The sequence below is a fragment of the Pristiophorus japonicus genome, chromosome 4 (assembly GCF_044704955.1).
Source record: "Pristiophorus japonicus isolate sPriJap1 chromosome 4, sPriJap1.hap1, whole genome shotgun sequence".
In the NCBI taxonomy this organism is placed as follows: domain Eukaryota; kingdom Metazoa; phylum Chordata; class Chondrichthyes; family Pristiophoridae; genus Pristiophorus; species Pristiophorus japonicus.
This window is the reverse complement of record NC_091980.1, coordinates 231,424,579-231,437,992: the sequence shown is the minus strand read 5'-3', so window position 1 is coordinate 231,437,992 and position 13,414 is coordinate 231,424,579. Positions and strand designations below refer to the sequence as shown.

General features: G+C 45.1%; 1 protein-coding gene across 4 annotated transcripts in view; it reads left to right on the top strand.

The window, feature by feature from the left end:
• Positions 1 to 13,414, top strand: part of kiaa0586 (KIAA0586 ortholog) — an 800,223-nt gene that overhangs the window by 303,491 nt on the left and 483,318 nt on the right. For 3 of the 4 annotated variants that reach the window (XM_070879139.1, XM_070879135.1, XM_070879137.1), the window contains exons 10-12: positions 1,504 to 1,660; positions 3,822 to 3,860; positions 4,012 to 4,077. In XM_070879139.1, coding sequence (XP_070735240.1) covers positions 1,504 to 1,660; positions 3,822 to 3,860; positions 4,012 to 4,077 — 262 coding nt within the window. The remainder of the gene's footprint in view (positions 1 to 1,503; positions 1,661 to 3,821; positions 3,861 to 4,011; positions 4,078 to 13,414) is intronic. The other variant, XM_070879138.1, reaches the window with a different exon arrangement.

The window sequence follows — 13,414 nt, the reverse complement described above, 5'->3', positions numbered from 1 at the left end:
GGGTTGTTTTTTTAAGGAGAGGGGTGGTGATGGCAGATTTGAAAGTAAGGGGGACAGTACCTGAGGAGAGAGAACCTGTTAACAATGTCAGGTAACATGGGAGCCAGAAAAGGAAGTTGAGTGGTCAGCAGTTTGGTGGGAATAGGGTTGAGGGGGTAGGAAGTGGGTTTCATGGACAAGATGAGCACAGAAAGGTCATGGGGGGAGATCGGTGAGAAGCTGGGGAAAGATGTGAGTTCAGGGCTAGGGCAGGGGGGGAACCTGAAGAGAACTTGGGGATGGAAGGGAAGTAGCAGAGGAAGCTGAACGGATGGTCTCAATCTTAGAGACAAAGAAGTCCATGAGCTCCTCAAACGTGTTGTCGGAGGTGAGGCTAGAGGAGACGGGAGAGGGGTTTAAGAAGACAGTTAGCAGTGGAGCAGTGGGGTTTATCTTTGCATTCCAGAATGATTCTTAATAATGTACGACTGGGAAATGTGCAAGTGCAGTGGAGGTTGTGAGCCATCTAGTATTTTTGCTCTTTCCTTCCATCCCTTTCACCCCCCCCCTCCCTTCTAATCAGTGCCTTGGGCCAAGGTCTGGCAGAGACCACGAATTTTGAAATGCAGGGAACTTAGATGTACATCTTACACCTCTGTGGTATAGTGTTTGTTATTGTGTGAGCCACCAAGCTTCTCCCCACTCCCTTTACATTTGTAAGTTGGTCCTCAAGTGAGCATTTACTTCACTTTGTACACCATCCCATTCTTAATGCAATCAGCAGCTCTTACTCTTTTTTGTTGAATTTACTTAATCAAATTAGCTGAGAATATTTTATGATTAAAAACAGAAAATACTGGAAATGCACAGCAAATCCTTTTGCACCTGAAAGAGAAAAGACAGGTTAACGTGACAATGTTTTATATTGTTCACCTATTTAAATAAAGATAATTCAAGGTTGTTGATGCAGATTTTTATAAGATTTAAGATCAAAATGGTTTCTAAGCTCCACGCATTATAGTAAATTAAATTTTCATCTACCACAAGCTGACATGACACAATATGAACATCTCTTAACTCGTAATTTGCCTTATAAATGCAATACATTAGAAGGGTATTTAACATAGCATTTGTATTGTATGTATTAGGACATTATTGACAAAGATTGGGTTTACTAATTAGACAAAATAACTAAAAATGGTCAAAAGACTATTAAACAATTCCAGTGTTAGCAGAATGATAATCTAGCAATTTTTTTCAATAAATATAACAGGATAGCATGCTAATAACTGAATTTGGGAATCTTCATTCTGCAGTAATGCCAAATCTTTTTTTCTTGCATTGATAACGTTCATTAGTCATTCACTAATTAGTGATAGCATGGTTTTTGAATTTCTTCCATCATTGTAACATTTGTGATCATAATTCCATATTAAAAATGCACTAGTCTGTAAAGGGTTAATATATATTAGTATGCCACTGATGTCAGTTTTCAGATGGTGAATGTCATTTGCTTCTTTTTAGCTCTGGCAACCCGCTGACTGAATCGTTTACAGCCTTTGTAGCCCCCTCTAGGGGTTCTGGATCAGCGGCTAGCAAAGCTAGCCCAGCTGTACAGAAAGCCACCGATGTGCTGCATGACCTTGGTACACTGAAATGGGAAATGCATGGCATTCTACAGGTAATGACACAATGACAAGCACATTGTTAGAAATTGTAGCCCTTTACTGCAAATACAGTTTAAGGAATTTGAATAACAAATGCAAAAAGTTACATTGGAATTCTCTACAGAATAATGGCTGGTCAGGGTCAGGTACGTGTCCTGAGTATCGATAGAGCAGTAAAATGATAAAAATTAAAATAGAAAATGCTGGAAACACTCACCAAGTACGGTAGAATTTGTGTAAAGAGGAAAGAAGGGTTAACGGTTCAGGTCAATGACCTTTCATGGTGATTAATGTTAACTATACCTTCCACTCTCCACAGATGCTGCCTGACCTGCTGAGTGTTTCCAACATTTTTTGTTTTAATTGCAGATTTCCAGCATCTGCAGTCATGAATGTAGCTACAAGCCTAAAAATCCACAAGCCACCTATTCACATCTATAGTTTATTCCCTGGCCATCTGTTCGTTAGGAGAAAAGAAATATTGTGTTACATTATTTGATAAACAGAATTATTTATAATGTAGGAGAATATTCTAACTTGGATACGTAATTTGTTTCCTTGGTTAAAAAGAGAACAATGGATATGTGATGGCACAAATGCTACCCCACAATGGATATCTGGTACCTGAGATACAGAATTATAGTAAAAGAATTTGCAGTTTATAGGGACAACAGTGGCATAAAATTGTGGGGAACGCACCAAATCTAAGCTGTGAATAGACTGGTGGGTATGTAGGAAGAAATTTCAAAGCAGTAATAAAATCAAGAGTTTAATAACATCTCGTATATAATGTAACATAAAAAGAGCTCGAGTAGTTTATTTATAGCATCTGAACTTTGGAATTATGCTTCTATCTTAAATGCCCTCCTTTTATGCTTTTAAAAAATTAATTCCACTGGAAGTGCCACATCAGATCCCTATGGTATGCTGTCAGCGAATGTACATTACAAATATTTTGAGGTAATGCATGGTATTACTCACATACATCATTTTTTTTTTGGCAGTAAGGTATTCAATCATTTACAACCTTTATTAGTATATATCTGTTAAATTAGCTTTACAGAATAAAGGGTGTGAATGTCCGTCAGAGTCTTCCTCCCTTACCACTCTTGATGTGTCAGTTTGTTCAGTTTACAATGTTTCTGGTTATAGACCAGATTGTGCTGATTCATTACAATTCTGCTGCAATATTTTTTCTGCAAATGTGTTGAATCATATTACTATGAAAAATTATACTCAAAGATATTGGAAATTTGCAACACAAGCAAAGCTTAAGTTCTATTATATAACATGTTTGCATAAATGTAAATCACATGTGTATTATTACAAGAAAATCAGTTGCAAAAGGATAAAACACTTGTTGGAGTATTTTGAGATTACAGACCCTCTGTTGTCAAAATAGAGCCAGCAATGAAGATTAAGGATTTGTAATGTTATCAGTTAGATATTTCTACAAAAGGAATTCTATAAAGACTTTGTGCTAAGTGAGATTTTTGAGGTAACATGTAGGAGTTTAATCTATTAATAAATTGAAAATCAAGAATTTGTGTTTCATATCAAGAAGTCAAAATACTGAATTTGGTTTTGGAATCTAAAATTTGCTTTAAGATCAGAGCAATAATAAATGCCTCTAAGATACCACAATGGAAACTAAAAGTATTGAGTGCCACGATTACATCATTGAATTTGGCCTGGCATCAACGCAGCTCTTGAATACATGAAGCAAATTTGGTAGAAATCCATGAAAGATTTCTAAAGTCATCACATTTCAAGACAGATGGAAATCCTAATTGTGATAGCTGCTTACTGCTACTGAGTAGTGAATAGGAAATAGTTTCTGTTTATTTCCAGAGGTTAAAGGGAGACTATGTTGTAAAGACAGCAACCTATTTGCTGTAAGATGTTTGAACTGTTTTAGGCTCTCAGAACTTACTTATTTTCAATGCTAGAATTGTAAGCAGAATATGAGGTTTATTGCAGATGTTTGAATTTTCTGTATGGATGCCAGTGACTTAATAGTAAGAGCCAGGAATGTAAAATGACTACACTATATTATCTGTGGTCTAACAGCTCTCTGTGCTTTTTTTTTGTTAAATTCAGAAGCTGATAGGGTGTGTGATTCAAATTGATTCTGTTTTACAGAAGATTTAACAGTAATCATGCTATCTCTTTCAGGAGGCAGAGCACTGGCATTCTCGCATGCAAGATATTAAGGTTTGCCTTTTGATTTGTCTTAAAATATTCACGGTATGTTCAGTTTTTTTTGTAGCACATCGAGTGAGGAATAAAAATCACAAAAAACCAGATCATAAGATATGGCTGTGGTTTACTTATTTCTTTTCTTGATTCCCTTTCTCTCAAATAGAGTGTGAGTGCCAATCAGAGCAAAAGCCACAAGTCTATTGACTCACCACCTCTGCAACATCATCTGGTGAGTTGCCATGGAAATTACTACCCTGTTCATTTCTACTATATGTTCAGTCCTGAATTCTCCCCCCACCTCCCCGCCCCGAGGTTTGCCACATTTCATACTGGTAATTCTCCAGCACATTTCAGTTTATCTGTGCCTTGTGAAGTAGTATAAAATTATTTTTAAGAATTCTCGTGATTGCTTCAACGCTTACACTGTGCACCATCTCCATCTTCAACATTCAGCTGAAAAAACAATATCAAGAACACGCTACTTGCTTTAAGGACTGGTAACCTACACTTTACAGTAATGCATATCACTAATGTAAACAGTGCAGTCAATTTTTTTAAAGTAAAGCAAGCAATCTTTTTTTCTCTGACAATTCCCCCCCCCCCCCCCCCCCCCACAAAGGCCTTTGCTGTGAAATTTGGCTCCGTAGCGCCCAGTTTATCAGCGCTACGGGTGCTGTTTTGTGCCCAAAATGCCGTCCGTGCTGCGTGTGCACACTTTTGTTGCGGGCCGCGCCGGACACCGTTTTGGTGAGGCCGCTAGTGCGGGCACTTGGAGCGTGCGCTGGAACTGTGCAGAGTACGCAGATCGTGACGTCAATCAGCGTGCAACGCTGATTTGACCCTAACGCTACCATTTTCAACTTTAACGCTGCAGCCAATACCCTCTCTTAAACATGCACAGCTGTACATGGACTCCCCACAAGCGCTATTTAAAGGAATCATCTCCTACTTTCAGGTTAGTTGCTGATTGATTTCTACTCGCTCTTGGTGAGTTTGTAGCATTGTCTCTTGGTTTGTATCTTATTTGAAGTTCCTGAAGTCTCAAGGTAGAGGTGTGGCAGGGTACTTCAAGGCTTCTGCTTGGATCAGTTGCTTCCAGACATGTTTGTAGCCCCCTTGGCCTGCAGTATGATAGGGAGAATGAGCAGAGGTGACACAGAGGAAGACAAACTGCTCAAAGAGGAAGGAAGGGGAGAAGAGCTCTCAGCAGAAGGAAGCCATATTCACCCAGGGTCTTCAGGGAGCACTTCTCCGACCTCAACCTCAGCGAGCAACAGTACGTACGCCAACTCCGCTTCACCAGGATCTCAAACCCGGCACCAAGCACATGGTCTATAGAGCAGCAGTGATACCTGCCCTCCTGTATGCTTCAGAGACGTGGACTATATACAGTAGGCACCTCAAGGCACTGGAGAAGTACCACCAACGCTGCCTCCGCAAAATCCTGCAAATTCATTGGCAGAATAGATGCACTAAAGTCAGCATTCTCTCTCAGGCCAACATCCCCAGCATCGAGGCATTGACCACGCTCGATCAGCTCCAATGGACAGGTCACATTGTTCACAGGCCTGAAACTGGTCTCCCGAAACAAGCACTCTATTCTGAGCTATGTCATGGCAGGCGAGCCCCAAAGAGGCAGGGAAAATGCTTCATGGACATTCTCAAAGCCTCCTTGAAAAAATGTAACACCCCCACCGGATCTTGGGAATCCCTGGCCCAAGACCGTTCAAAGTGGAGGAGAAGCATCCGCGAAGGCGCTGAACACTTCGAGTCTCTTCGCCGGGAGCACGCGGAAGCCAAGTATAAACCATGGAAGGAACGTACGACAAATCAAGCACCCCACCTACCTGACCTACCTGTCCTTCCAACCACCATCTACCCCACCTGTGACAGAGACTGTAGATCCCGCATTGGTCTCATCAGTCACCTTTGAACTCATTTTTAGTGTGGAAGCAAGTCATCTTTGACTCCGACAAGAAGACGACGACGACTAAGGATTTGCTTGCTGAAATCTGCCATTTGTTGTAGGCAGACCTGCAGCCTCAGAGCAGGGTGAAGACAGCATTGCCAGTGGCTGTGAAGGTGATTGTGGCCATGAATTTCTATGCGTCGGGTTCCTTCCTGGCTGGAGCAGGCGACATTTGCATCATCTCACAGTTTGCCGTTCACCGTTGCGTAAGGGCGGTCACTGAGGCTCTGTATGCAAAGAGAGGTGAGTACATTTCATTCTTTCTTGCCAGAGCAAAGCAGGTGGTGCAAGCACGTGGCTTTGCCATGGTTTAGGGTGCTATTGACTGCACAGATGTCGCTTCGAGGGCGGGCCGCATGTGAACTTGGAGATGAACAGCAACCGGAAGATTTTCCACTCCTTCAATGTCCAGCTGGTGTGCACCCATACTCAGTGCATCATGCAAGTCAATGCTCGATATGTCTGGCAGTAGCCATGATGCCTTCATTCTGAGGCAGTTTGCTGTACCACCTGCTTTTCAGCCACCATGACAAACCAGAGGGTGGCTACTGGATGACGAGGGCTACCTGCTGACCATCTGGCTCATGATTCGGGTCTGCAATCCAGTCATGTGAGCAGCATGCGTATAATGAAAGCCATACTACCACATGGAATTTGATCGAGCAGACACCATTGGAGTTCTTAAACAATGCTTCCATTGCCTGGACTGTTCTGGAGGAGCCCTGCAGTGCTCACCAAAGAGCATCTCAAGATTTGTTGTGATCTCAAGCATGCTGCACAACCTCGCCATCATGAGGGCGCAGCCCTTGCCACCAGGTAAATGGTGAAGATCTGAGGAGGAGGAGGAAGGGAGGAGGCAACTAACACAGCCCCTTTCTGGCCGGGCTGCCTGTGATCAACTGATCCAACTACGGTACTAGTGAATGTAACCCCAATTCCCCATGCATTCTCCCATTGTCCAACACCTACCTTCCCTCTGTTACGGACTATCCGTGTCCTTGTGGCCACAATGCTACAATAAAAGCCACCACAAAATAAATATTCCGAACCAAATTTTATACATCAATCCATCCAACATTACATAACAAAGTCAACTAATCAAATGTGTGCATTTGTGATAGGGGATTCAATTGTAAGGGGAATAGATAGGCGTTTCTGCGGCCGCAACTGAGACTCCAGGATGGTATGTTGCCTCCCTAGTGCAAGGGTCAAGGGATGTCTCGGAGCGGGTGCAGGACATTCTGAAAAGGGAGGGTGAACAGCCAGTTGTCGTGGTGCATATAGGTACTAACGATATAGGTAAAAAACGAGATGAGGTCCTACGAGACGAATTTAGGGAGCTAGGAGCTAAATTAAAAAGTAGGACCTCAAAAGTAGTAATCTCAGGATTGCTACCAGTGCCACGTGCTAGTTAGAGAAGGAATCGCAGGATAGCTCAGATGAATACGTGGCTTGAGGAGTGGTGCAGAAGGGAGGGATTCAAATTCCTGGAACATTGGAACTGGTTCTGGGGGAGATGGGACCAGTACAAACCAGACGGTCTGCACCATGGGCAGGACCGGAACCAATGTCCTAGGGGGAGTGTTTGCTAGTGCTGTTGGGGAAACTAATATGGCAGGGGGGTGGGAACCTATGCAGGGAGGCAGAGGAAAATAAAAGGGAGACAGAGGCAAAAGATAGAAAGGAGAATAGTAAAAGTGGAGGGCAGAGAAACCCAAGGCAAAAAACAAAAAGGGCCACATTACAGCAAAATTCTAAAGGGGCAAAGTGTGTTAAAAAGACAAGCCTGAAGGCTCTGTGCCTCAATACAAGGAGTATTCAGAATAAGGTGGACGAATTAACTGGATATGATGTAGTTGGCATCACGGAGACAGGGCTCCAGGGTGACCAAGGCTGGGAACTCAACATCCAGGGGTATTCAACATTTAGGAAGGATAGACAGAAAGGAAAAGGAGGCGGGGTGGCGTTGCTGGTTAAAGAAGAAATTAATGCAATAATAAGGAAGGACATTGGTTTGGATGATGTGGAATCAATATGGGTGGAGCTACGGAATACCAAGGGGCAGAAAACGCTGGTGGGAGTTGTGTACAGGCCACCAAACAGTAGTAGTGAGGTTGGGGACAGCATCAAACAAGAAATAAGGAATGTATGCAATAAAGGTACAGCAATTATCATGGGCGACCTTAATTTACATATAGATTGGGCTAACCAAACTGGTAGCAATGCGGTGGAGGAGGATTTTCTGGAGTGTATTAGGGATGGTTTTCTAGACCAATATGTCGAGGAACCAACTAGAGAGCTGGCCATCCTAGACTGGGTGATGTGTAATGAGAAGGGACTAATTGGCAATCTTGTTGTGCGAGGCCCCTTGGGGAAGAGTGACCATAATATGGTAGAATTCTTTATTAAGATGGAGAGTGACTCAGTTAAATCAGAAGCTAGGGTCCTGAACTTAAGGAAAGCTAATTTCGACAGCATGAGGCGTGAATTGGCTAGAATAGACTGGCGAGTGACACTTAAAGGGTTGATGGTGGATAGGCAGTGGCAAACATTTATAGATCACATGGATGAACTTCAACAATTGTACATCCCTGTCTGGAGTAAAAAATAAAACTGGGAAGGTGGCTCAACCGTGGCTAACAAGGGAAATTAAGGATAGTGTTAGATCCAAGGAAGAGGCATATAAATTGGCCAGAAAAAGCAGCAAACCAGAGGACTGGGAGAAATTTAGAATTCAGCAGAGGAGGACAAAGGGCTTAATTAGGAGGGGGAAAATAGAGTACGAGAGGAAGCTTGTCGGGAACATAAAAACTGACTGCAAAAGCTTCTATAGATATGTGAAGAGAAAAAGAGTAGTGAAGACAAATGTAGGTCCCTTGCAGTCAGACTCGGGTGAATTAATAATGGAGAACAAAGAAATGGCAGACCAATTGAACAAATACTTTGGTTCTGTCTTCACGAAGGAAGACACAAATTGATACGTCCTTACTATACAGTATAAATGCACACGAGGCCCATGCTTGAGAGAAGGTCAGTCTGTGACCTGTCCTTTATTTCATAGCACTCAAGTGCAGGAAGTGGGTGGGGCTTGCCCTTTTATATCTGAAGGTCGAGGTTCGGAGTGTCTCCCAAAAGTTCACCACCTAGTGGTCAGTGTTCTCACAGTGTACAACTTCGGTCAGATTATACATGGGTTACAATGCTAGTTGAATACATGACATCACCTCCCCTCCCAAAGTCTTATTGGGATCACAGATTGAGTCTCTCTGGTGGTTTACGCTTCCTTGTAGAACGCCTGAGTTGGGGCTCCGGTTGTTGGGCGCTGGTCTGAGTGTCTGCTGTTTGCGGTGCCTCAGGCCTGTCCGGACTGCCCACAGTGACTAGGCTCTCCTCTCTTTGATTCCTGTGTTCAGTCTCCTGTGGTGGAGTGAACTCTACATCGTGTTTTTCCTCTGCTTCTTCTATGGGGTTGCTGAACCTCCTTTTTGTTTGATCCACATGTTTGCGGCAGATTTGTCCATTGGTAAGTTTAGCTACCAGAATCCTATTTCCCTCTTTGGCAACCACAGTGCCTGCGAGCCATTTGGGCCCTGCAGCGTAGTTGAGGACAAAAACAGGGTCATTTACATCAATACATCGCGCCCTCGCATTCCTGCCATGGTAATCATATTGTGACTGGCGCCTGCTCTCGACAGTTTATTTCATGGTGGGGTGTATAAGGGATAACCTGGTTTTGAGCATCCTTTTCATTAGCAGCTCTGCGGATGGAACCCCTGTGAGCGAATGTGGTCGGGATCTGTAGGCCAACAGGAGGCGTGATAAGCGGCATTGTAGGGAACCCCCTTGGATTCTGAGCATCCCCTGTTTGATTATCTACATTGCTAGTTCTGCCTTGCCGTTTGAGGCCGGCTTGAACGGTGCCGTTCTAACATGGTTAATTCCATTGCCTGCCATGAAGTCCTGGAATTCAGTGCTTGTGAAGCACGGGCCATTGTCGCTGTCCAAGATGTCCGGTAGACCATGGGCAGCGAACATTGCCCGTAGGCTTTCTACCGTGGCAGAGGATGTGCTTGAATTTAAAATGTCACACTCGATCCATTTGGAGTAGGCGTCTACTACAACCAAAAACATTTTTCCCATGAAAGGACCTGCGTGGTCCACATGGATGCGTGACCAAGGCTTGGCGAGCCATGGCCAGGGGCTAAGGGGGGCTTCCCTGGGTGCATTGCTCAGCTGGGCACACGTGTTGCACCTGCGAACACAAAGTTCCAGATCTGCGTCTATTCCTGGCCACCGAACGTGTGACCTGGCAATTGCCTTCATCGTGACAATGCCCGGGTGCTCATTGTGGAGTTCTCTGATGAACACCTCTCTGCCCATCTGGGGCATGACTACGCGGTTTCCCCACAGTAGGCAATCGGCCTGAATCGAGAGTTCATCCTTGCGCCTGTGAAATGATTAAAATTTCTCAGGGCATGACCTGTATGTGCCTGCCCAGTCCCCATTCAGGACACATTTCTTGACTAGAGACAATAGCGGGTCTCTATTTGTCCAGACTTTAATCTGACGGGCTGTCACGGGTGAGCCTTCGCTTCCGAAAGCTTCAACAGCCATGACCATCTCAGCAGCATGCTCGGTAGCCCCCTCAGTGGTGGCTAGTGGGAGCCTGCTGAGTGCATCGGCGCAGTTTTCGGTGCCCGGTCTGTGCCGAATAGTGTAGTCATAGGCGGCTAACGTGAGTGCCCACCTCTGTATGCGGGCCAATGCGTTTGCATTTATGGCCTTGTTGTCGGCCAAAAGGGACGTTAGGGGTTTGTGATCTGTCTCCAGCTCAAATTTCCTGCCAAACAGGTACTGTTGCATTTTATTTACAGCATATACACATGCGAGCACCTCCTTTTCTACCATCCCATAGCCCCTTTCTGCCTGGGACAGATTTCTGGAGGCATAAGCTACCGGCTGTAACTGACCCTTGGCATTGACATGCTGCAACACACACCCGACACCATAGGACGATGCATCGCACGTTAACACAAGTTTCTTACATGGGTCATATAGCGTTAACAGATTGTTGGAACATAACAAATTGCATGCTCTATTAAAAGCCCTTTCCTGGCTGTCCCCCCAGACCCATTCGCGACCTTTGCGTAGGATCACGTGTAGCGGCTCTAGCAGCGTGCTCAATTTGGGAAGAAAGTTACCAAAATAGTTCAGGAGCCCCAGGAATGAACGCAGCTCTGTCGTGTTACGGGGTCTGGGTGCTCTCTGGATCGCTTCCGTCTTGGACGCAGTAGGGCTGATCCCGTCTGCTGCTACCCTCATCCCCAGAAATTCTACCTCTGGAGCTAGGAAGACGCACTTCGCCTTTTTCAGTCGCAGCCCTACCCGGTCCAGTCTGCGTAGCACCTTCTCCAGGTTGTGGAGGTGTTCTTCAGTATCGTAACCCGTAATGAGGATGTCGTCCTGAAAAACTACCGTCCCTGGAATCGACTTGAGGAGGCTTTCCATATTTTGTTGGAAGATCGCGGCGGCCGTGCGAATTCCGAACAGACATCTGTTGTACTCAAACAACCCCTTGTGTGTCGTGATGGTGGTCAGCTTCTTCGACTCACTCGCCAGCTCCTGGGTCATGTAAGCTGAGGTCAGGTCCAATTTTGAAAAAAGTTTGCCACCGAATAGCGTCGCAAAGAGGTCCTTCGCTCTCGGTAGCGGCTACTGGTCTTGGAGTGACACCCGATTGATGGTGGCCTTGCAATCGCCACATATCCTAACCGACCCATCCGCCTTGAGCACCGGCACAATCGGGCTCGCCCAGTCACTGAATTCGACTGGCGAGATGATGCCTTCCCTCAGCAGGCGGTCCAATTCACCGTCTATCTTTTCCCGCATCACGTACGGCACCGCTCTGGCCTTGTGGTGTACTGGTCTGGCGCCCGGGTTTATGTGAATCACTACCTTGGCCTCCATGAAAGTGCCAATGCCGGGTTGAAATAATGAGTCAAATTTGTCCAGGATCTGTGAGCATGATACTCGCTCCACAGAGGAAATTGCATTGACATCGCCCCATTTCCAGTTCATGACAGTAAGCCAACTCCTCCCCAGTAGTGCGGGACCGTCCCCTGGGACAATCCAGAGTGGCAGTCTGTTCTCCGAATCTTTGTGGGTCACGACTACCATGGCGCTGCCTAGCACCGGAATGATCTGCTTTGTGTAAGTCCGTAGCTGTGCGTCAATCGGCGATAATTTTGGCCTCCTGGTCTTGGATGCCCACAACTTTTCGAACTGTTTGATACCCATCAAGGACTGGCTGGCCCCCGTGTCGAGCTCCATTGATACTGGGATGCCATTGAGGAGCACTTTCATCATTATTGGTGGCGTCCTGGTGTATGAACTGTATACGTGCTCCACATGAACTCGCTGAACTTCAGCTTCCAGCGATTTCCATCAGCGTTCATTTCTGCAATTTCTGCAGGTATTTTGCTCACCTCTGCAAACTGCGGCTGAGTGTGTGCCTCCACGCCTCCAGCATGAGCTGCTGTTTGAAACAAAAGATCCCTTGCCAGTCGATCATCCCTGACTGCCCCTGTGACTGTCCTTGAGGTGTTGATGGCCCCATTACTGGCCGCATTGTCCCTTGCAATCGCGTGAATCGCCATTCAGCTTGCCATTGTCTCTGTTGAACTCCCCCTCTGGGTTCGACTACATGTTGGGGCATGCTCGACCGCCCTTGTCTGCCTGGAGAACTGTGTGCTGCTTTAACAATGTTGAATCTCTGTCCCAACCATTCCTTAACACAGTACCTCTCGTCTGTTCTGCTAGTGGCCATGCTCGCGTGGTTAAAATCCCAGTTTCTTATCGCCATTGATACGTACTTACTATACAGTATAAATGCACACGAGGCCCATGCTTGAGAGAAGGTCAGTCTGTGCCCTGTCCTTTATTTCATAGCACTCAAGTGCAGGAAGTGGGTGGAGCTTGCTCTTTTATATCTGAAGGTCCAGGTTAGGAGTGTCTCCCACAAGTGTTCTCACAGTGTACAACTTAGGTCAGATTATACATGGGTTACAATGCTGGTTGAATACATGACATCATACCAATTGAACAAATACTTTGGTTCTGTCTTAATGAAGGAAGACACAAATAACCTTCCGAATATACTAGGGGACCGAGGTCTAGTGAGAAGGAGGAATTGCAGGATATCCTAATCAGGCGGGACATTGTGTTGGGGAAATTGATGGTATTGAAGGCCGATAAATCCCCGGGGCCTGATTGTCTGCATCCCAGAGTACTTGAGGAAGTGGCCCTAGAAATAGTGGATGCATTGGTGATCATTTTCTAACAGTCTATCGACTCTGGATCAGTTCCTAGAGACTGGAGGGTAGCTAATGTAACACCACTTTTTAAAAAAGGAGGGAGAGAGAAAACGGGGAATTATAGACCGGTTAGCCTGATATCAGTAGCGGGGAAAATGTTGGAATCAATTATTAAGGATGAAATAGCAGCGCATTTAGAAAGCATTTAGAAAGGATTGGTCCAAGTCAGCATAGATTTATGAAAGGGAAATCATGCTTGACACATCTTCTGGAATTTTGAGAGG